The sequence below is a fragment of the Petaurus breviceps genome, unplaced genomic scaffold, assembly GCF_028583685.1.
Source record: "Petaurus breviceps papuanus isolate PSGF00001 unplaced genomic scaffold, PetGlider_PUasm1.0 175, whole genome shotgun sequence".
Lineage (NCBI taxonomy): Eukaryota > Metazoa > Chordata > Mammalia > Diprotodontia > Petauridae > Petaurus > Petaurus breviceps.
In genome coordinates, this window is record NW_027185764.1 from 11,467,908 (window position 1) to 11,493,158 (window position 25,251).

The window sequence follows — 25,251 nt, forward strand, 5'->3', positions numbered from 1 at the left end:
ATATATATATATATAATTTTTGCATCAATATTTGTTAGGGAAATTTGTTTTGGCTCTTCCTGGTTTAGACACCAGCACCATATTTGTGCCATAAAAGGAATTTGGTAGGACTCTTTCTTTGCCAATTTTTCCAAATATAGTATTGGAATGAATTGTTCTTTAAATGTTTGGTAGAATTTTCTTGTAAATCCATCTGGCCCTGGAGATTTTTTCTTAGAGAGCTTACTGATGGTTTGTTCAATTTCTTTTTCTAAAATGCGGTTAAGTTTTTTATTTCCTTTTCTGTTAACTTGGGCAACTTATATTTCTAAAAATATTCACACATTTCACTTTTATTGTGAAATTTATTGGTGTACAGTTGGGCAAAATAGATCCTAACCACTATTTTAATTTCTTCTTCATTGGTGGTGACTTGACCCTTCTCATTTTTTATTCTAGTAATTGGTTTTCTTCTTTTTTAAACCAAATTAAACAAGGATTTATCTCTTATATTGATTTTTTTCATAAAACAAGCTCTTAGCTTTATTGATTAGTTCAAGATTTTTTTTTACAAAAAATGGATTAAAAAAAGAATTTTCTTACAGTTTTATTAATCTCCCCATTGATTTTCAGAATTTTTAATTTGATATTTAATTGGGGATTTTAAATTTGGTCTTTTTCTATCTTTTTTCAGTTGTATGCCCAATTCATTGATCTGTTCTTTCTCTATTTTATTCATGTAAGCATTTGGAGATACAAAATTTCCCTTAAGTACTACTTTGACTGCATTCCCATAAATTTTGGTATGTTGTCTCACTATTGTTGTTCTCTTTAATGAAATTATTGACTGTTTCTCACATGTCTTTCTACTGTTGCTCTTCATTCCTTTCAAATCCCACCTTGGATTTCATCCTCTCCATGAAGCCTTCCCTGAATACCGCCTGGACACTGTAAGGGCAAGTTTTTCTATTTACAGATTTTTCTTAGAACTTCTTCTGTATCTTCCCTTTGCATTTTCATTATTAGTATATCTATGTACTTATCCTCCTGTCATTAGATAATAGACACAATAAATACTTCTTTAATTAAATGGAGAAGACTTGCAGGATGTGTGTGTGGGGGGTGCTGACTTCACATAGCTGACTTCATGTGTTGATTTCTGTGTTGGAAGGAGCTTTAGTAACCATCTAGATTCATACCTGAAGAAAGATAATCTCTATCATAACACACTCATCCAGTGAGAGTTCAACTTCTGCTAAACCTCTCAGATAAATCTAACTGTTAAAAGGTTTATTTTTTTTTCTTAGATAAAGTCTAGATTTTCTTTTTGCAACTGGAATCCATTGCTCCTACTTCTGTCCTTTGGCAAGCACTTGAAGGCAGCTGCCATGTTTCCCTTAACTATCTTTCATCAACCTAATCATTCCTTCAACAACGACTTTATGGAAGAAGTGGCTCCAAGTTGAGGTGTGAAAGAAGGGAAGGACATCAATAGAAAAAGAAGTGAGGGGAAACCTATACCAAACATACATGACAGTATGAGCAAAGACACGGTATCAGGAGAACAAGGTGGCATCCCCACCTGCCTCAGCTGAGCTTCACAAAGCCTCATACAGCATGGTCTCTAATCATTTCACTCCTTTGAATGCTCACCAGCTCATCGATATCTTTCCTAAAATGTGCTGCCCAGAATTCTAGATGAATTCTGACCAGAGTAGAGAACAACATTAGAAGTGATTTTCTTTTTTAATCCTATGTACTTAATTTTATGCATTTAAATACCTTACTATGCGAAGTGGTCCATGGGCTTTACCAGATTGTCAACTGGGTCAATTTCAGAAAAGTTTAAGAATCCCTACGACCCTAGACACCATGTTGGAGTACAGCAGGAGTATCACCTCGTCATTCACAGAACTCAGGCATCTCAAGACAGCCCAAGATTACATTAGCCTTTTTGGTTGCCATGTTACATGACTAATTTCTTTTTCAAAACTGCTGTATGATCATGTCTCTTCTATCTTGTTGGACAGACCTATCCAAGCCAAAGGCCATGACTCTTTTTATTCTGAGACTACAAACAACAAAAACACCACCACTGTGACTTTAAAAAGTGAAGCTATGATGTCCAGTTAACAACCTCTTGACATTCTAGTATGTCTAGTATGATGATTGAGGCAGATAAAGAGTAGGCAAACTTTCCTAACTTAGTTCTGTGCATGTCCTTTGCATTCATGTTTGTATAATGCATTTCTACTATAGAAAAAAATATGAATATTTCACCCCCAGCCCCAAAGGACATATTTTATTTTTAGCACACTGTCATAGCTCCAAGAATTGTGTGGGTTTCTCATAAAAACATTTTAAAATATTGATACAGCCCCTCAACATAGAACGATTTATTTGGCAATCCATTTACATTGAGAAATGCTTGGGAAGAAAAAAGTCACAAGAGAGAGTTTTCTCCTGAATTAAGGGGAAGAAAACACTAACATTTTATTTTTCTTAATTCTGCCTCAAAAAGAATTAACATATGGAGTATTTTAAATATGTTTTCCTTCATCAGGCAATTTATCCCAATAAATATTTACATCAAAACGATGTTTAGAAAAGCCAGAGAAGAGTGTTTTGGCAGCTCTGAAACTGGCCTCTCAATTTCTTGACTGTGGATTGTTTTTCTCATTTATATTATGATGTGAAATATCTCAATAAATCAATGATGGAGAAAATGATTTCCACAAATTAGTAAAATATAACATTACAGAACCATCAGCAATAATGAGATTTGCACAACTTATTTTCCAGGCATCACACTAATCCCTGATGCTTTGATTTTTGTCTTAATTAACACTTGAGAAGGTGGCAGGGGCTCATTTTTTTTTAAATGAGTAATAATGTTTATAAGTGAGATTCACTCAACCCTCAGTTATCAAGATGTGGATTATCCACCACATACACTCGGGTTTTCAACCTTCTCTTAGTCAGGGCAGCTAGGTGGCACAGTGAATGGAGTCAGGAGGACTTGAGTTCAAATCCGGCCTCAGACACTTAACACTTACTAGCCATGTGACTTTGGGCAAGTCACTTAACCCCAATTGCCCTGCCTTCCCCCCTCCAAAAGAAAAAGGCAAACTTCTCTTGGTCAACCAGCAGATTTTTAGTTGTCTCACTTTCAGGTACTGTAGATTCTGAGAAGGAAAATCCATTGTAATAAAATCCTAAGCCAAATAGGAAGGGAAAAAAAAAATCTACTGCTATAAAAGGCAATCATGGTCAATTACAAATCAAAATATAAGGAAATTTGGGGATCTCTCCCATCACTCCCCCTCCATTATGGTTGATTGATGACAGTTACAATTGATAATTAAAAGATATAATAGTTGTCACTTTCCCATTTTTAAAAGAAGTGATACTAGAAATGATATTCTGAGCTGTGGACTTGGAGATTAAGTTTGGTGACTTATGAGATGTAACCTGAGACTACATCTCTCTACTTTCTCAGTCCTACAGAATGGCGGTAAGGAAGATAGACTAAGAATTATAAACTTAAACAGTAAAATTCTCTTTATGGCATAGGTTTGGGAGTTGGTCTGAACCATGTAACCTAACTCGAATGTCTCCTTTATGCATTTGCAAATGAACTCAGTAAGAAAAAGTTATTTGAAGGACCTGAATGTCAACCACTATGAAGGAGCTAAATTGTACTACTGGGAAGTTGGGGTTTGGGGGATGATGGTATAGACACAAATTAAACATGGCTGATAGGACTACTCATTCTCACCTGGCTCCCCCACAGAATAGCTTGGGGAACTCTGAAGTTCAATGGAATTGCTGGCAAAGATGCCATTGGCAAAGCATGATTTCAGGGAAATCATTGTGAAATGAAAGTCTGTATGTAACCTATTCATCACAAAATCATGTCCCAGTCAGTCTTGGGCTACTAATCAGTAGGAATGAACACATCTATCTAGGAATTTAAGCAGTACAGCTGCTTTTCTGGGTCTGAACTAGATAATCCTTAGAGTCTAGTTTCAACTCAAAAATCTCCTAAGAGATATAAATAATAAAATAAATAACAACAATAAATAGCAAATAATAAAAATATTTTTCTCCTCTCCCTTTAGTTTAATATTTATTCACCAAAAAATACAAAATGGCTTAATAGTCAAGTTCCTTAGGATCACCAATCTTTTTCTCTTCTTTCTAGTATGAGTATTTTCTGATATCAATGACCAGCTTCATGCTTGCTAACATAATAAAGCGGCTTTCGTCTTTCTTCCTGAAATTTGTCCCTCCAAGGAATCAAAAGCATGTGCAAGCAGAAGTAATGTCCCAATAAGCCTGAAGACAATAATGGCTCTTTTCCAAATTCAGCTTGAGCCCAGTTCAGGTACATTCATGGGCCTTGTGCTCAATTTATCCCTCGAACGCACTGAACAGAACTGTGCACTGCAGGCATTAGAGCAGACATGGCACCAACACAAAAGTTTGATTTCATGGACAATTAAACAGGGTCTCCACACTGAATGAAACTGTCATTCACTACCAGAGACTTCAGGTTCTGCTAACACAGAAGAACCAACAAATGCCTGTCAGCCCAGAGCCTGGAGGAGATGGAAACCTGTCAATGACTTATTTCTTAAACACTGACATTTTTCTTTGAGTAACAGGGCAGACCCCACTATCAACTTAACTGGAATGCATAGGCAGATAGACAAGGGCCAAATTGTGGGATAAATACATCTGATAAAGAAAACGATTGTTCTCAGCTTTTAATTCCAGAAAGGAAGAAAATTTAACAGAAAGCCAGAAAAGGAAGTGGGGGAAAAAAAAAGCCCTCAGGATTTTATAAAAACCAACTCAAGACCTGACTATAATGTGGTGCAGTTGACAAGCTGTCAACCAATGTGGTTAAGAGGGAAAAAAATAATAAGGAAAGCCAATGGTACGGCTTAGAACTATAGCTGTAGCCTTCCTTCTGAATCTGCTGACTTGGATAGCTTTTAGGGCATGCTAACATTTCAAAAGATGCAGAATTTCTCCTTTGTTCTGTTGAGAGCTGGAGGCCTAGGACAAGAAAAGTGAGAAGGTGAATCAAAAGGCAGGTGGGAAGCTTCCATAGGGGAACAGATAGGGCATGTAACAGTGTCCATGCACTGAGGCACCCACCCAAGCACCTCTTCTCATCAGATCCAATTTCTGGGATAAACGCATTATTTGGGGGTGGAAGAGATAGAGAAACAATGCCTTGTCTGCTTGTATACATCCTAAATATGTATTTCATGGCTGCTTTGGAGGGGAAAATATATTTATAGCTCCTTTAGAGCCATTCCAGTCTATTGTGTAAATATGTAAATTAGGCTGTGTGATCTACACAGTAAAATGCCTTGGAATAATTTGTGTAAATAAATCATCTGCATATGCGCAATGCACAGTTTTCAAACTTGAAATTTTCCATTGCCTTTCGGGGAGCTTTTCGGAAACTGTTTCAAAGGAAACTTACACATGCCCAGAAAATGAATACATTGAAGATTTGGCATGATGGAAATCAGATGGAGGTTTTCTCTGTACCATACACCCACTGACTGCCATTTTCTAGGAATAATAGGGAATTTTCTTTATCCTAGGCAGACACTAATTTTATCAAATTTTGTTCCATTCTGTGTGCCTGTGTCATAGCAGGAACCAATTCTACTAGGCTACGTTTGTGGAGCGTCAGAACAAGGAGGAAGACAAGGAGGACAGTCTACTGTTGAGCTCTAACATCCATTTCCATCCTTTTCTGAGCTAGAAGCAGTGTGGATAAGCTGCTTTGTTTCCTGGGTGCCAAAGGTGGATATTGGGATTGATGGGAAGACATCGGGTCAGGCAGGTGGGCGGCACAGGGCCAGAGGCATAGCTGAGAGAAAGAGCTGATCTGCTTAGCACTGAGGAAAATGCTGAAAGGATAGAACACATTAAAACAAACACAAAAGCTTAGGGCAGTGTCAAGGGTGGGGCCGTACTACCCTAAGTCACTACCCTGCCTGGACTGATCTTGCCAAAGTGCTTCAGTGGAGAAAATGAGATGATACAGCGTTTAATGTTTTGTGTAATGAGGCCTGTAATAGATGACAGCTGAGATCCAAAACCCTAAGGTAATGGCAAGGTGTTTAAATATTGACAACCCATAAAAGCTTTTCATTTGACTATTAGATACTGCTGCTCTTAGTCACAGAAGCAAGGGGGAGGAAGGTTCTTCTTGGCTTTGAATGGGAAGGCTTAAAGTCAAGCAGTTTGCTTAGGTTGAGTTAACGATCCAAAAGAGAAAATCATTGGCAACCTGCATTCTGACATTCAGGAACAAAATGGGATGTGAACGCACAGTCTTTGGCTTTCATTTAGAAAGGCAGCATCTTCTGGGTCAGCTCCCTGCCATGTTCGATATCCCCATAGGTCAGTTTCTCATTCCTCAGTGGTCCCCTGTTGAGTTCAGGCCTCCCACTGGTTTCAAAGGAGCCACCACATCTGGATAAACTTTCTTCCATGGTGTGGAATTAACTGAAAAACGAGCTCCAGTATTCCAATTAGTCCTTCTTATTCACATCTCCTTTCTGACTCCCTGAAGCTACACAAAGATCAACATAGGAACTCCTGCTTCCTTCATTACAGCTATATGGACAGGTATAAGATAACTTGAGGAGAAATTAAATGGCTCCCCAGGAAAGGGAGAGAATCGATACTTTATCATTTCTTAGGAAGCCTGCATAACGTGTTAACATTCTGAATCCGTGCACATCTGTCTGGTTGGTGGTGCATTTACATTCTTGACAGGGCGATCTCTGACATGAAGATGCTTATTTTAAAGTCACACAGTGCACTCCACTGGACTGGGTTAAGAGTCTCTTCATAGGATTGTAAATTCTGTTTTTAAGGAGAAAGGCATGAAGGAGACCATTCATGTGTGCATGTGTATCTGTATATGTCTATGTCTATGTGTTGGGGAGAGGTGGGTAGAGACAGGGAAAGAATGACTGAATACAACTACTCTGTAATTAGAGAGCTTTAGGACCATCAAGCTCAAAGCACTTTGTCTATGTACTTAATAAGGATGATGGAACAAGAAAGGATACTCTTCTGGCCGCTTTTGGGCCTCAAAAAATTCACTTTCTTCTTCTCTTCTATCCTGCCAACAATGAGAATAAGACACTGTGCTTTCCTAGATGCCAGAGATACAGGATGAGACGAATGGGAAGACATCAAGTCAGGTAGATGGCACAAAGCTACAGATGTAGCTGGGATCACCTTAGACCCTTAAACTTATGGAAGAAATCAAGGAAGAGTGACTAAACCACTCCTTTCCTTCACAGGGACTCACTACAGTGAATTTTCACAGTCACATTTTTCTTTGCATAAATGACTTTTGCAATGAATTCCATTTCTTATGCTTCTGGAGGTAGAATTTAGGATTCTCCACCTTTCATTCAGTACAATGCAATTAACATTTATTAGGTGCTGTGCTATGCATGGGGGATTAAAATATAAAAAGTGATTTAGTCCTTGTTCTTAAGGAACTTATATTCTATGGCAGAGGTTGGAGGGAGAGGATATACATACATATATGATTGAGAGAGAGAAATGGAGAGGGGAGAAGAGGGGAGAAGAGAAAAGGAGAGAAAAGGGAAAGAGAGGAGAAAGAGAGAAGAGAGGGCAATAAGACTGAGATAAAGAGAGACAAAGAGAAGAGAGAAACAGAGAGACAGACAGAGAAAGGGCCAGAGAGAAAAGCATATACAAGGAAGCGATGGTGGCAAAGGAGAGATCCAAAGAAAGTGGTCTAGGGAAATCTGAGGCAGGAGAAAATACTTTTAGGTGAAGTGGCACCTGAGATGAACCTTGAAGGAAAACAAGGACTCAGAAAGGTAGAGATTAGGAAGCAATGGGGGAGATAGCCTATGAAAATGAATATGGCCAAGAAGGAAGGAATGGAGTGAGGAAGGAACATAGCATGAGCATGGAAGTAATATAAAAAAAGTTGAAAGGTAGATTGGAAAGAGCTCATGAGAAGGCCCTGAATAGTAGGTTAAGGAGTTTGTCTTTTACCCTATAGGCAATAGGGAGCTTCTGAAAGATTCTGAGTAGTGCTGTGACATAGTAAGATCTGTGCCTTAGGAAGATAGCATCGGCATTTGTGTGAAAGGTAGATCACAGAAATGGAGTGACTAGAAGGTAGGGAGACAAATCAAGGAGACTATTATAGGAGAGAGGGACTTGGTAACTGAATACAAATCTACAAAACCACCTTTTCCCTCTTTGCCAACCTGGCTCCAGGCCTCTGCTTTTACCCCACAACCCTCCGCTTTCCCAGTTCTCCACTCATTGTCACCTAGGACCCTTATTCACAAGCAGGCACCCATCCTTACAGACCGGACTCCTTTAAAAATACTCTGTACACAGAGCAGACTCTAGTAGGCCCCAGTGTTCCCAGGTGAGATAAGATAATTAAGTGATCACAGTAGATCACCTCACCCAGTCAATCTTACCTTTTCTAAACCCAGACAAGCTTTAATGGCAATCCATTTCTAGACCATGTCCACTGTCATGATCTAGGGCAGATACTATTGGACTCCACTAATCCAACAAATTGTATTTGTCTCAAAGCCTCTAGGCTATAGGATTTTCTCCATTATTTTTTATTTATTTTATTCTATCCTGCATATCTGGAGCTATGCCAGAAGTTTCTTGGGTATAATTCTATCTAGTATTCACAGGAGATCAATCTTGGAGGGGAAAAAGTAAGTTACACATAGTCAAACAGAGACACATGCATAACTTCCAGGGTCTCTCTTTTTGCACTCACTGCTTAACAATCAGAGCCAAACTCATTCTAGTCACTACAGCTAAATCAATACATAATGATAGCTCATGTTTACATAGCATTTTATCATTTAAAAAAGGCTTTCCTCCCCACAAACCAGTGCAGTATATAATAGCAAACATTACTACCCCTGTTTTAAAGAGAGAGAAACTAAGTCTCAGAGAGGTCAAATGATTCGTCCAAGATTGCACAGCTTGTATCGGAAATGTGACTTGAACACATGCCTTCTGAGTCTTTTAAATATACCACAGTAACTTAAAGAAACTCTAACTTACTCTAAACATAATGAAGTCAGTGGAAAAAGTGCTAAAGGTCCTGGGTTCAAATACCACCACTGACATTTGTGATCATGGGAAAATAATTTAACCTTGCTGGGCCTCAGTTTCCTCAGCTGTAAAATGAAGGGGTTGGACCATATGACCAGAGCCTCATCCAGCTCTGCAACTATCATCCCCGTGACTCCTTTTTCATATACCTCTTGGCCTGACCACAAAAACAAAAAAACATTTAACAACTGGGCCCTTTTTGTCCTTGGTTTCTGTGACTCATCTTAATAGTATATTTTCTATCCAAAACTGTACAAATGAAGTTATTAAGCTGGGGGGAAGTGGGAAGATATAAAATTTTTGTAAGAAGAATATATCTTAAAACTGATTTTCCAGTGAGTAAAGATGAAGCAAATTATTTACCAATTTCCACTAATAACACATAAAGTACACAAATTGAGTGCATGCATCTTTCAATCAGAGTTTCAGACATTTAGAGCACTTAAAACAGTCTTTGATCTGAATGATTAGTCTAAAATGTCTTTAAGTCTCCCTGAATTCTCATGTACAATATTCTAAAACTGACAGTAATCATCTTCCTGAGCCTGTAGAATGCAGTTAAACTCCATGAAGCTAATGTATGTAAGGTTAATAGCTCAATAGTGACTGCAAGGACTGGAAGTGGGAAAGAAAGAAAAGGAAGGTTTAGAGAGCATGAGAGATGAGCTACTCATTTCAATCAAGCTCCCCTTCTTTGCTTCAGTGTTCTTGGGGAAAAGCTTAACATAACAGACAGTAGTGTCTTTTTGGAAGTTTTCCCTCCACGTGGGTTGAGGCAGTGACTTCTCTGCCATCACCAGTTCTGTGAAGTGGCCCCAAACCAACTGCTAACGTTTGTCTGCCTTTTTGGCCTTCCCTACCTGAAGGTCGCGCCTCTATGATGTAGCCTGTTGTAGGTCTGTCTCCAGAATTCCCCTCTGTCCACTGGAGAGTTAGTTCAGAAGCTGATTTTGTAACCAAAACATCTCGAGGAGAACCAGGAGACCCTGAGGAGTGAAAAAAAAAATCCTTGTTGGTACCTGTGAGCAATCACTCAGATCTCATATTCTTTTAGTACAAGGTTACACAAATAAAAGAATCCAAACCCTGTTCAATTGGACAATGATTTCATGCAAAGGTTGAGTCTGGGGAGGAGGGGGTTGGGAAAAGATTCTACCCTTCCACCCTCTCTGATCAACCCTTTTCAAACCCTCTCTATCCACCTGCCATTGTGGACTTTAGGAAAGGGAGAGATTTTAGAGGTTTCTTTGTATATACTTGGGAAATTATAGGGGAGGGTTGAGGGGAGAGAGAGTAAGAGTTGCTTCCAAAGGAAGGTGTTACACTTCTCAGAAGGGAAAATGCAGAATGAAAACATGCTTTCTGTTCAACCCAAAAGACATTTATTTAATGGCCCGCACAATAGGCAGGGCACTGTGCTAAGTGCTTCTCACATGGCTAACCTACTTTACAACTCACTTTTCTCTTTCAAATTTTAGCTCACAGCCTTCAGCTTAATCAAAAGTGATTCCTGGCTTTGTCTGGAGAAGGGTATGATGGACAGAACAAAAGCTTCCCTTCAGAGATGGAATTATCAAGGCTTCCACAGTCCTGTTCAGGTCAGCATGTTCTACTGTCCTGGTCATAGGACACTGGAGAGTAGTGCTCCGAGGAAATAAAGGCATTTGAAGTTGCCTGGTACTATGTTCTCTGCAGAAAGAACTTCAGTTTAGAGATATATGCTTTGCTATGCTGTTATACTTTACATGTAATGATAAACATGTGGTCAATTATCTGTTGTTGATGGTTGATAACATTTCTCCCTCTCCCTTTTGTTTTGGTCCAGGCCCGTGGTTCCATAGAGACAGGGAACTCCTGGTGTGAGAAGTCTTTTCACCAATGCATATCTCATATCTCATAATCTAGCTCATATCTCATAATCTCCTATCTCATTTCTAATAAAATCAGAGAGGCAGCATGGCAGGGTGGAGGATGGAAGGCCATCCTTCTGGGTTGAAGCCTTACTCTATTACACAAGTCACTAAAACTCTCAATGGCCCAGGCAACCCTCTAATGCATTAAAAAAGTATACATTAAAATAATCTTAATCCTTGTTGCAAAGGGAAAAGGGGGAGGGGAAGAAGGGGAATACAAGAGGAAAGTAGTTCTGACACCTGTGAGGGAGAAGGTCATGAAAGATGAGGTGAAAAGGAATAATCTTATGAAATAATACTACTTAGGCACAAAGTGCTTCCCTTGCCACTCTGACAAGCTGGTAGGTAGTACAAGTCTCATTACTGCCACTCTACACATAAGGTTCAGGGAAGTTAAGAGGCTTGACTAACATCACAAAGCTAGTCCGTTTCAGAACCAGGATCTGAACCCAGATCTCGTGACTCCACTTCTCCGCTATGCTGTACTTATGAAACAAAAGAAAGTGTAAATAAAGTACAACTGAATTTTGTTTCCACAGAAATGATATGAAACATGATTTGAAGCCATACTGATAGCTAATGTCAGAGACAAAACTGCTTATAGAGGGCAGTAGGGGATACTGGCACCTGAAAATCAGCATATCTACTACTTTTCTTTGCTCAGAGTAGACCTTTTTCTATATAAAAAAAAGAACTTCCAGGTCAGGTCTCATTCACAAAGAATGATTAGATTCATTATAATGGGACTTTCGTGGTCGATATCTTGGGTTCAAATCTTCAAACTCTTGCCTCTCAATTCTCCTAGCAACTGAGGAAAATCCTTTCTCATGCTATCTGATGCAGACAAAAGGGGAGGAGACTAGAAGCATTTTTGGTCTTTCCTTTATGTAAGTACAAGGAAAAATGAAGATTGGGGTGGGGAGGGAATTGAAATGTGGAAATGAGAAGATGTAATCAAGGGGTGGGATTTAGTGAACCCTAGAATGCTGGTCAATGAGTGGACAGGTGGGAAATTTGAATTGAAAACAGGACATTTGAGCTTGGCATTTGTCTGAAGCAAATGTATTCTCCATTCAGGAGGGACTCGTTCACTAGGAATGTAGAATAACTGGCTGAAATAAAATGAGAGCTTTCCTGACTTCACAACCAGTATTGTTCTTTGTCTAGAGTAAGCACGTTTCTCACAATACGGGTGGGGGTGGGGAGGTGTATCAGAGACCTTTTCTGAGAATGGGTCTATCACTTGGATCTTCCTGAGGGTTAGCCCTTGCCTGGAAAGTCCTGTGACCCCCACAAGTGTATTTCTAACAGAAGGAACAAGAGGAAATAGTTTTGGGTGACCCAAATGAATGAAGCCTAGAGGAGAATCAGATGCATACTTTTATCACTAATTCCACCAACTGATAAAGAACCATGACTGGATCAACAGTCATTTGAGCCAAAGCCATATTAGTATTTCCGTAATGCAACATTTTGCTCCCACCATAGAAATAATCTGCTTTATACTATATAATATAAGGGATGCCATGGTTTGTTACTAGACATTTGGGATAGAATGAAGATAATTATATTGGACTCAGAAAAAAAAAATGCCAAATACTGGTATAATACAATAAGCTTATGGATGTTAGTTATATTTCTTAAGAGGTTTAGGGTTTTTTATGGCTATATTATAAACAAATTGCCCAAAATTTGGGTCAAGACTATGAATCTTCCAAAAGAAGCTAGCAGACGTCGTGTGATTTATGTAGAGCTCATAAATCGTAGACAAAAATCCAGCCAATGCAGAGCATAAACTTTGATTTTTTAATGCTAAAACTCAGTCTTTTTAGGATTATTGGACATTATGATCGTGTACTCTATTTCCTGATGCCATTTGCCTTCTCTCAAAATGGCATGTTTTTTAAAAAGCTAAAATGAATTGAAATTATTTTTGCTTTGAAAATTTTGTGAATGCTTCTTGATATAACTATACACAGGATTGTATACTGGAACTACTCATAATGTCTTAGGAGAGATTTTCAGTGTGAGCATTTACACCTCAGATTTAAGCAAATGCTACAAATTGATTTGATTTATTGTCTAGACTTAAGTGATGGAACAAAATAGTAACAATGAAGATTAAACTTAAAAGTTTATTGTGTGCGCTTTTTTTTTTCAGAGAGCTGCTTGTTAAACATTTATCAGCACACCCCTGACTAGACATCTTCTAGAATGACAAAGACAGACCACAACTAGTGGTCTAAAAGATTAAATAAAATTAGGAATTACTAAAGAAATGAGAACAGAAATCATGAGATTTGGAGTCAGAGGGTCTGGGAATAAATTCTGGCTCTGCCATTTATTGTTATCACCTTGGGCAAGTAACATTACCTCTTTATGCCTCAGTTTCCTCATCTGTAAAATAATCAGGTTGTACTAAATGACTTCTAAGGTCCTTCTAGCCCTAAATTTATGCTTCTATACTTCTATCTTATTTCAGTTTCTCTTCTTCTGAAACAAGGATTATACTAATTTCATTAAAAATAGAGGCAAGGAGAGATGAGAGGAAGGTTTATAAAATTTCCTAAAATCCTCAGAAGACAAATCATTTAAGTTCTTAATTTTTATTCTTCATGGGCAATTAAAAAGACACAGACTAACTTAGAAAAAAGCTAGGAAATTTCAGGCACAAATTTTATAGTATCCTCACTTCCAAGTGACAGTGAAAATGGTCCAAATTAATTGCAGGGTAATGGCAGATTTTATTTTATTTTATTTTTTGTTTTCTTGCTTCTGTTTCAAACATTGATTTTTTTATCTGCTATAGTTCAGCAAGCTGATGTCAACACATGGAAATATTAAATATACCCATATTTAATTGAATGCATTTGTGGTGACAATGTGAAAAGAGAACTGGATATGGAGTGGAGAGACCTGGGTTTGAATCCTGCCTTATCAGCAGTGTGACCTTGGGCAAATCGCTTAACTTCTCAGTATCACAATGACCTCTTCTCTGAAATGGTGATAACAATATTTATACCACCCACCTCACAGAGACTATATGATGAAGTACTTTGCCAAATTTCAAAAGCTAAATAAATATGATTTTTAAAATTTTTTGTTACTATAGAAGATCATTCTAACACATGCTTTTGGAAACATTCATTTTGTTGAAATGTTCTTGAGAAATCGGAACGACCCAATTTCCCATGGTTTGTTCCTGTCTTATGGGTAGACAAATGAACCATAGGAGAAAAGGTCCCCATGAAGATAGTTCAGCTCTGTGTCTGAACAAATATGCTGCTACCTGGTATTACTACTGATGATGAGAATTCTACCTACCCTCTGCTGGACCAGCTGTGATGTTGGCCTGTAGTCCAGGTCCATAGGCGATGGTGCGTGCCTGCACTCGGAAGAAGTAGGTTACTCCTTTTGTGAGATCTCTCACCTTCAACCAACGCTGCCAATTTCCTTTAATGTCCACAGTCACCACTTTGCTTACTCCTAAAATAATGGTCCAAATGTAGAGTACAGAAGGGTCTCAACAAAAAGAAGCAACCGAGTGTAGTTTATTGTGCTGAGATAACAAGCAAAATTATCTCACAGTTTGCTAAGAAAGTATTTCTTACAATTAGCAGGAGTTTAAGTAGTGATAATAGCCAATTTTCAGCACAGATAAGTGTAATTAGAGTTTAAGCTTGATAAGTGGGTACTGACAAGGAGAAAAACCTTACAACACAACTGGGAAATTATCAGGAGACTGCATGCAACCTCACTAATTACATTGGGAAGGGAGGAGGGGGAAAACAAAGTGAATCTGTGAGTGTTCTGTGAGACTGCACTCTGTGCCCTCAGTCCTGTGGCCAAGCATTGTGCTGGGGAATCCTGGGAAAGGTGCCTTTCCTTTGTAAGTCTAATAGAGTGAGCGCTGCATTTCACCATTTCTTATCACCTAAATAGGCTAACACTTCCATTCTTCTGATTCAATCAAAAGTTAGCAAGTAAAGGAAAAGGATGAAATGACATCTGAAGAAGAAATATAGACCTTGGCAAAAATGGAAATACCTTGGCAGATACTATACCACTGTTAAACTATGGAATAGAATTGTGTAAAAAATATTTGTCTGGGGCCCTATCCAAGCAGGTTTGGTTACTGAAGTATGAAATAATCTGCTTAGAAGGTTCTCCCTACGATGTGGTACCCATAACAGACCAAAGGTGGCTATCTCAGCCCCAGTGGCCCTTCAGAGCTTGAAACATATATGAAGAAAAAACTGCCATTACAAAGTCTATTGATTCTGTATCTGAAAGTAGTATCATGTCCTTAGAAAGACCTAAACTTTTACAACATAGAATCAGATAAGGTTATTCTCACCAAGAGATTCACAACTACAATGAGTGTGGAATGAATACCAATAAGTAAGTGGGTGGATAATGTCAGTATTTTTCAGTTCTATTAGACTCTAACATTTTGTTGAGTGTATGTGTGTTGGGGGAGGAAAGGGAGAGCCTTGGATTCTTGCACATTCTCAATGACATGGTGAATTATCGTTCCTACCCTTGGTCAAGCAGGTAGGTTCAGCTGTGGGCATAGACAGCAGTGCCTGCCAATAGACCTGATGAGGATACTAGTCTTTCTATCATGCTAAGACTAGCTTTGGGCGTTATGTAAGAGCAATGACAACCCAGGTCTTTGAATTGATGTTTAATAAACTGATTTTTATATTTCTCTTGTAAAGTTGATAATACTGGCCTCAAAGGTAGGAGACAGCTTTACCCAGAAAAGCAATACAGTTCTTGGGAGCCTACATAGTGCTTTCTATTCATGTCTATTTTTGTATTTTCCTTTGGGAGAAAATCTTACTCATCAGGTTGCAGAGTAAGCTGCTTGAGGTTTCAGAAACAGTATATAAACACACACAAGCATGCAGACACATACATAATCATCTCAAAGAGCTGGGTTATAGTGATGAAGTATCACATATAATCAGTGAGAACTGTGTCCTAGAAGGCACCTTCTGAACCTTTCCACTAGTTTCTCAGTTGTGCTTAGGTCATGGGACCCTAGCAGTCTAAAGCCACAGAAGACTGGTTTTGGTTACTTTGGGCTTAGATTCAATGCAGAATTATAGTGAGATTTTAATATATGTATTACTTCTTATGTTCTATGTATAAATAGCTAGGTCAGACATGAAAAATCTGGAGAGCCATTTAGGCCTATTAAAATTTTTTAGGATTGTTCATATTAATCCAAAATTGAAATATTTCACAAGTACTTCCATTAAAAAAAACAAAACCAGTCCTTTGTCAATGACATAGAGAATTCTGATTCCTATCTTTGGGAAGACAAACACAGATATGCAGCAAAACCCACTCAAGTAACTAGATTCTGTAGAGTCCCGTTGATCTATCACTAAAATGTTTCTTACTATGAGAGTAAATTCTACCTTCAATGTTTTTTGAATTTATTAAGCATTTGATTTGCTCACTGTTGCATTTATTCTGCTTATTTGAGTCAGGGATAATTTTACACATGCATTGCTAATTTTCTTCTTTTAAACTCTGATGATGTTGAACTTTAGAGCTTGCTGGATAAGTCACTTGGCCTTTTTCTGTCTCACTTTCCTCATCTGTTAAAAGAAGAAGTTGAAATAGACAGTCTCTACAAGCCTTTTCAGTTTATAATGTAAAAATTATGATGTATGAAAGGGTCTTGCAGATTATTTAGCCCAGCCTTTACATTTATAGATCTGAGGCCCAAAGGCCCAAAGAGGGCATTGACTTCCCCCAAGTCACAGGCCTAGTCAGAGTGAGAGCATGGATTTCCTAGCTCTTGGTTTAGCACTCCTTTCACTTGGTCATGTTGCCTCCTAAGACTCAAGAAAATGGTTGAATTTGGAATCAGAAGGTTTGGTTACAATCTTGGCCCTATCACTTACTGCCTGTGTGACTTTGAGTAAATTGCTTAAAATGCTTAGGTCTTCATCTGCAGGATGAAGAGGCTGGAGCAGATGACCTCTCCAGTCTCCTCCATCTCTAAATCTCTGACCGTATTACACTACTTCCCTTGGTTTTGAATGCCTCTAAATGGTTCTTCAAAATGGGAGAAGGCTGATGTGGTCATTTGCAGACAGGCACACTGCAAATGAGCAAATTTGCATTACATACACATTGCTTAGCAGCAGCATCTTAGGCATGACCATATTTGCCTACTGCTGCTTCTGTCATCAATTACTGAATCGGATTCTTCTGAATGTAAAGTTATTTTGGATGGCAATTCCTTTTCTTTTTTAATTCTTTCCTCCTCTTTCTCCTCCTCCTCTTCCTCCTCCTCCTTCTCAGAGCAATAACAGACCCCATGCATAGTTTTTGTGAGTTCTATCTCACTATGTGGTAATGCTAGTCAGGCCTTCCCCATATCTGAATGTCAGAATTTTATTTATTTAGTCAATTTTTTAAACTGTGCCCTGTACTACAAAGCCTCAGGGTGCAATCACATAAAAATACTAGCATTTAAAACATTTTAAGAAACATAAAAATAGCTGTGCCATAAAGTGGGCCTGCCAACAACATTGCTAGACTCTATGGATAACTCAAGCAGTCCTTAAGTGGTCCATGTGAGGAACATAGGTTGTGCTAATCCAGGTGAAGTGAAGAGCTGAGGGGAGGCTACTTTCCAGAGAGGGCATTCACAGTGACCACATAAACCAGATAATTGCCCAACTCTCTATTTCACTCTGCAGAAACTGCACTAGTTTGGAAGGTTCCAAGATTTCCTTAGCTCATCCATCTTTGGAAACATTGTAGTCAACAACTAATCTCTTCTAGTTTTTTTAAGGGAAACGGAATAGAGCAATTTACTCTTTCCTCATTTGCCCCCTGCCAAAAGAGAAGCAGTCCCCAACTGGTCACAGATTGAGGGAGTAGCTTTTTATTCTGAACAGGGTGATACCCTCTTGATTCAGAACTGTTCCCTTCTGTGGCATAATTGAAAGAGCGATGCCTCTGGAGTCAAAAGACCCGGGTTCAAAACACATCTGATGCTTTGTTACTTGTGTTACCTTGGACAAGTCAATTAATCTCTCTGAGCCTCCGTTTCCTCATCTGTAAAATAATGGGGTTGGACTAAAAGGCCTTGGAGGTTCCTTTCAGTTCTAAATCTATGATCCGTTGAAAAGGAATGGTGCATCCAGGGACGCACAGAGTTGTTAGTGTGCAGAATAAATGTCAGATGTGTTACCCAACTTTTAGGGGAGGAGCTGAGGAGAAACTTTGCATTTCAGAGAGAAGGAACATGTCTAGAAGCATGTGATTTCACTGACCAATGAGAATATGCAAAACTTTAAGATCTAGAGTTTCTTTCGTTTTTCTCTTTACCTTGTCCTCTTCCCATATGGTCAAACAGGAGGGCAGAAGCTTCTTGGTTCTGTGACATTTAAAGCTCTTCGGAACCTGTCCCCTTCCTACCTTTGGAATTTTCTTACTGTTTAGACTCCCTTCCACATACTCTACAAACCAGCTACACTGAACACTGGTACACAAAACTGTCTTCCTCCTCTATGTCTTTGCATCAGCTATTCCTCATAACCCCTCCCATCTTCCCCTTAACTTCCTTGAAATTCTACTTTCTTCAGGAATTTGCTCCCAGTCCACCAAACTGCTGATGGCTCTCCCTTCAAATACTTAGATCTAGTCAGGGGGTATCTTGCATGTACATGTTGTCTAATCTATTAGAACATATACTCTTTACAGGTGAGGAGGATTTCTTGCCTTTCTCTGGATTCTCAGAGCTCGGGATAGCTCCTGGAATATGGTACGCACTTCAGAAATGCCAATTGACTTGATTTAATTTGATATGGGTCTTTTCTCTCCTTATTTGTATTTTGAATTTGTTTTATCTTTTCTATTAGACTAGAAGATCCTTGAGGGAAGGAATGGTGCCATATTCATCTTCGCTCTCTTCCACAGTACCTTGCACATAGCTGTTTTTTTATTAAATGTTTGTTGAATTGAATGTTACCCAGTGTTCTATAGTTTCCTCATTAGCCAGAGCTACTAGCTTACTCCCCCAAGAGAATGAACAACACAGGATGGGAGAGAAGGGGACATATATGGCAAAAGTAAGCCTTGGCTGGCTGGGGGTGGTATGGAGTTAAGAGTTCTGCAAGCAAAAGGACCATATCTGACTGTGGGGAATCAGGGAAGGGGGCTTAAAGATGATCTTTGTCCCTGACCAATAGAGTCTGCACTCTCGTTAGATATGTTTTCTGTGCCTAATGATTATTTTAATGGGTTCTTCTGCTCCAACCTGATAACAGTTCTAAGTTGGAGAAAGCAGGCACAGTTGATTATAATATGTCTGACTGCTTACACCATTACAGTGCTCTTTGTAACAATACTTCTTCTACACAAGTGTTTTCTAATCACCCATTTATGGAATGCATTGGCATGAAGAAAATTTTGATTGGTTTGCAATTCTTACTAGCAAATGTCCTTACTTCTTAAATCTTAGCAATTTAAAAAACTTCTGTTTCTCCCTATATCTGGCTCTTCTCATCCCTAGATCCTTCCTTCTCCCCTACTACTGGTCCCAGTCCACTGAAAAACCTCTAAGCTGAAATTATAGAGGATCAGAATGGCACATGGTATAGAATATAGGTATTTTATCTGTCTATAGTAAAGTTTGTGTTAGGAAGCACAATTCTATCTTACTGTAGTAATCTATCAGTTTATTTGATGGTGGGATGAGAAATCTCCTGGGCTGATAAGGACCAGGAACATATATGCTGCTGCAACATCCTTCTCAAAGGTACAGTCAGGGGGCAAACACATGAATGAATAAGTATTGGTAAAACCTGAAACTCTCCATATTTCAGATGCCAGCCAAACCCTTGGATTTCCTTGGATTTGGGTCACCTATTCTTCCTGATTACATGGAGGTCCAAAGATGCTGTTTATGCTAAGAGGCTGCCAAAAGGGAAAGCAAAACAGCCATTTTCCCTATTACTTTCATTTCAGAACACAGTGTGCTGGATGCAAAAGCCAAGAAAATTCAGGCTAACAAAAACCAACTCTCTCTCCATACAAAAGAGACAATGCTCGTGATCGATGTCCTTATTACACGTGAAAAGAGCTGAAAATGGTGACAGCTGAAATGCCTCCACCTGATGTCATTCTGCCCAAGCTGGACATTCAAATGTATAACCAGCAATCTTCTTGGAATATAAAATCTCTAAGTAAGCCTTCTCTCAACTTGTTGTCTTTGTGAAGCCCATTTTAAAAATGACTTCAAATTCCTCCCAGGTTTTCTTGGTGGATTGCTTGCTAATTTAGTGCATTTGTAGTTGCTGTCTGTGGTTTGCTGGGTGGGGACAGAGGGGGTGGGGAAAAGATGGAAAATTGTATCTAGAAGGAACTTGGAAAAACCATTGAAAAAGTAGAACATATGACATTTAATACCGAAATCTTTAATCTGACATTCAACTTTCCAAATCGTGGTTATTTTTCACGACACATACATAACAACTTGCACCACACCAGTAACACAAGTGCAACTAGACAAGCTGGATCATCTCCCTGGGAGACTGAGTGGAGCCCCTTTTGTAGTAATCTAGCAGAAATTCTGGTAGTGTCAAAGTGCAGGGAAAGAATAGCACAAAACACATCCAGTTTCCTAAACTCTCCATTGCTGATCAGGTAATGATGGAGGGTAATGGCCTCGCCTGGTGTGCAAACATTTTTTTTCAAGGCTGAGAGCAAGGTTAAAAAAAAAAATAAAAGGTGCCTCCACTTCTATGGGATTCAGTTTCCAGAAGGTTTTTGTAAAGCTAAAAAAAAATGCAAGTCCAGCTTTATGGAATTCTTGGTCAGTAGATTCAGTCCTTCAATCAGAATGGGGTACAAGAGTCAGATGCAGATGTTACATGTAAAAACCACTTGCATGTTTCATTTGTAGCTTTTGGAATTACTTTATACTCTGGTTATAACTGTCGAATGCCCTCACAAATATTTAGCTGTGTAAGCTCACAAAGCTCCCCTCGACATTCCCATACATCTGTGATCTTATCAGGGTGCGAATATTAACTATGGGTGCAACATGGTGCCTCCATGTTGACCATGATAACTTTTGTTAATAATTCATTATTGAATGAGCAGGACCAGCAAAACTGTCCCTGGAAAGTAACTTCCAGGACTGTATTTTTTAAAGAGATCATTAGAATCTTGGAAGGCTAATGCTTATAGGCACTAAAGCAGGAAGTTGCTCCATGAAACACTATGTACTTAGTTCACAATAAGTACACAATAACCGAAGCAGCTCCAAGCCTGCAGGGCAAAACAATTCTTATAATTCTTGGAGACTTTTGGAGGTTGGAGGACACTTAATATAAGTTATGGTTGTGCTAGCTTAGGTCAAAGAAAGCCAATAATATATATTTATAGAGCACCTACTATATGCTGGGTACTATGGGGGATAGAAAAGTAAATACCTCCCTCAAGGGACTTACAGTCTATGAGGGGAAGCGAAACATAAACATAAAATAAGACAATAATATGAGAGGAAAGTAATGTAACAGTGAAATACACGATGATTCAACAAAAAAGTGGTGTAGACGATGTCACAAAGGACACTTACAGAAAATTATTACAGCTCAACTTATGACGCTCATTTAACTACTAATTGTGATGTTGGAAAAAGCTCAACTCAGATTTTTTTTCTTTCAGTTATCCTTTTAATTGGCCAACATTTCTCTAAATTGTTCCAGCAAGTGCAGTTCACTGAGATTGCCCCTGGAAACAATTTCTGTCTAGAGAGGGGAAGACAGGGAAGTAAGGTGTTCCAGAGAAGCTAGTAATTTTCTTTAGTGTTGGTCTTACCTTGAACAGGTGCTAAGGGCTCATAAACCACTCGATAACCCTGCAGGACACCATTTGCTGCCATTGGCTCGCCCCAGGAAATGTTAAGTGTAGTAGAAGTTATTTCTGAGAATGCCAGGAAACTGGGCGCACCAGGTGCTGAAAGAAAGTTAAGCAAAATAACTTTTATTGATGATATTTTATATATCATATATATATATATATACATATATAAGATATATACAAACAAAATCTATATGTACACATACATATATACCTCTGAAAATAATGGTTTTATCACTCAGTTATATTCTAAATATAAGATGAAAAATAGGATTTATTGATCACAATGGTCCTTCCTATGATCAATCAGAAACACAAAACCCTTAAAGAGAAGCAAAGAGAAAATGACAGTGTTAAAACTCAAAAGAGTTTGAGAGAAAAATGACAAAAGCATAAAAATGAATAATAGATGGAAAGAGAATATGAAATTTCTAAGACAGCTTCATTTCCTAGTGACTGGGAATTTCTGAGAATTTTATTTCTACCATTCTGGGTTGGGGTGGGTGTGGAGAAAAGAGGCACTACTTAAGGATTAGTGATGGATAAACAACAAAGAGTTAAGGTATTTAGGTCTGGTGGTTTGTATGCTCACCTTGATCCCTCCTCACTTGCAGTGGGGTTGAAAATCTCAAGATAACAAAGGGACACTCAACAAAGTGAACTCCCAATACTCCCTAGTTTCCACTGGATCAGAAATATCATAAGAACAAATGGGCCTGTCTCCTGCCATGTTAGAGCATTTCCATTTCTGTTCAGAGAGATTAAAGGAAAATAAGGGAACCATTTCCATGTTTCAAGGAGGATTTCTCAACTTGTAGAGGATGGGATGAGGACAGTCCCCTCGAGTCCCAAAAGAGGAGTGGTAAGAGGGATAGGTGAAAGTCCTGAACAAAATAAAATAGTAAGTTTTGTCTTTAAGTTCTCACCCATCATGTTTCTTTTCTTTTTTTTTCCTTGCCTGGTTCTTTCCTTTCCCCCCTGGTGCCTGGTGTCTTCATGCTTCTCCTAAAGGCATTTAGTCTGCTAGTGTCCAAACTATCCTTCATTTTCTTCATCTCTTCCTAAAGTCAAATCCACTGCCTAATGTGGCAGGGTGGGAGTTAGAAGGAAATTCATCTGATCATCTAACCAAAGTCATTTTCATTTACGTGTGAATGACTGATTTCTAGGAGATAATTACATTTTGAAAGGAAAACCCTATGTCATTTGAAGCATTAACCAGATGATGTTTTTTGTTTCTTTTCTTTTTTATTTTTTTGAGGAAGGGAATAGTGTTCACAGAACATTCGACTTGGAAAGTACCTTGGAGATCAAGTCAAACTGTCCCTAAATGAGAATCCCCCTGACCCCTGGAATATCATCAACAAATGGTTCCCATCATTTTTTGGAGGAATTCTATTCGAAGGGAAGTCACTCCCTCCAGAAGAAGGCGTTTCTACTTCTGAATAGCCCTAAGAAAGGCCATGATTTCTTTCTATCTTGTCTCAATCAGGATCTTTGTAGTTGTCACCATGGTTCCTTGGCGTTGCTCTCTTGGGTCAAATGGAACAAGCCAAATTCTTCCAAATGGGAACTCTTCCCATACTTTAAGCCAGCATGCCTTTCCCAAGTCTTCTCTTGCACCTGAACTTGATAGGATTTCAAGGTTCTTTGAGGTCCTCATTGCCATCTCCTGGCTACTCTCCAGCTTATTAAAGTCACTCCTCAAAAGTGGCCTCCAGATGACTGATTTTGAGAGACTTAGCTCTTCTCAGCAATATAAGTATCTAAGACAACTCCAAAAGACTCATGATGGAAAATGCTACCCACATCCAGAGAAAGAACTTTGGAGTCTCAATGCAGATAGAAGCATGCTATTTTCTCTCCTTTTCTTTTGCTGTTTTGTTAGGGGAGAAAAAATTGAAACTTAAAATCTTATGGAAGTGAATGCTAAAAACTAAAAATTAATTAATTTTTTATGAAAACTAAAAATTATTTTTTTAAATGTGGTCTCCAGATGTGGTCTGAGGAGGTTGGGGATACAATAGGTATAGCACCCCCCTGTTTGAGATGTTACTTTTTTTGGCTGCCATATCACATTGCTGACTCATATGGAGATTGTCATCCACTGCAAAATGAACAGCCATCAGTAGCTTCTTTTATTTTTCAAAATTTGGATCATCCTTTTTCCATAAATTCTTGTTAGTTCCTAATTTGTTTTTGAAGTTTTTCCTGATATCAAAAGCTCTCTGGTTTGAAGTGAGATATTCCAAAGGTTTACCACAGAATGCCAATATTACTGTTGAGTTTTCTTGGCAAAGATACTGGAATGGTTTTGCCATTTCCTTCTCCAGTGGATTAAGGCAAACAGAAGTTAAGTGACTCACCCAGAGTCATACAGCCACCTTTAAACTCAGGCCTTCCTGACTCCAGGCACCATGCTCTATCCACTGAACAAACTAGCTTTCTTTTTGTTGGTACATTAAGATGTATCTAATCTACTTGTACATTAGATATAAGAAGAAGTAGAGTCTTATAGCCAAAGTCATTGTTATTTAGAGTTGAGAGGTCAGCTTGGAAGAAGGGAGAAGAAACCTGAAAGTTGCCCCAACCAATAGTCAATACAAAGAGGAAAATTAGGATTGTTGGGTCCAAAGCAAGCACAGAACAGTATAAAGTTGAAGATTAGGGATGCCAGTTAAAAGAGTCCTCAAAGGCAGCTGCTACAGTGTCCTTACAAGTCTTTAAAGGGAGCCATTGAGGTCAGGTTCTGGCATCAATCATAGACTTACTAAATAGTAACTCAACACTCTAAAATAGTTAATGTGGCAGATATGAAAATAAGTTTTAGTTTCAGTGTCTAGGACCTAAAAGAAAACAGGGTTAGGGAATGGTAAACTAGGCTTAACCAAATATGCATACCTTTCCTCCCGTTTTGTATTCCCCCTTTTGTAGTTTGGAAAGAAATGTACATTTGTCCTGGAATTGAATTTTTTAATGTAAACAGATGCTCATATTATTTTAGACCAGTCTAGTGGGGAGATTGTGGGAGGGAAAGGAAATGGAAAAAAAGAAATAAGGACGGCATTAGGAAATAAGGGTGGGTTAGAATAGCATATATGCTGCAGACCAAGTAGCATTTTCATTGACTTTGAGGGATGTGGGATTCAGCTTTGCCCAGAAACAGTTAGAGGGGGGACAGAATGGTTAGATCAAGATATCTGAACACCTTCTGAGAGAGAGAGAGAGAGAGAGAGAGAGAGAGAGAGAGAGAGAGAGAGAGAGAGAGAGAGAGAGAGAG

At 38.7% G+C, this 25,251-nt stretch overlaps 1 protein-coding gene across 1 annotated transcript in view; it reads right to left on the minus strand.

The window, feature by feature from the left end:
* Positions 1 to 25,251, minus strand: part of SDK1 (sidekick cell adhesion molecule 1) — a 1,154,843-nt gene that overhangs the window by 40,646 nt on the left and 1,088,946 nt on the right. The window contains exons 41-43 of the mRNA XM_069084769.1: positions 21,930 to 22,067; positions 14,397 to 14,558; positions 10,020 to 10,145 (exon numbers count right to left, since the gene is read on the minus strand). Of these exons, the coding sequence (XP_068940870.1) occupies positions 10,020 to 10,145; positions 14,397 to 14,558; positions 21,930 to 22,067 (426 nt within the window). The remainder of the gene's footprint in view (positions 1 to 10,019; positions 10,146 to 14,396; positions 14,559 to 21,929; positions 22,068 to 25,251) is intronic.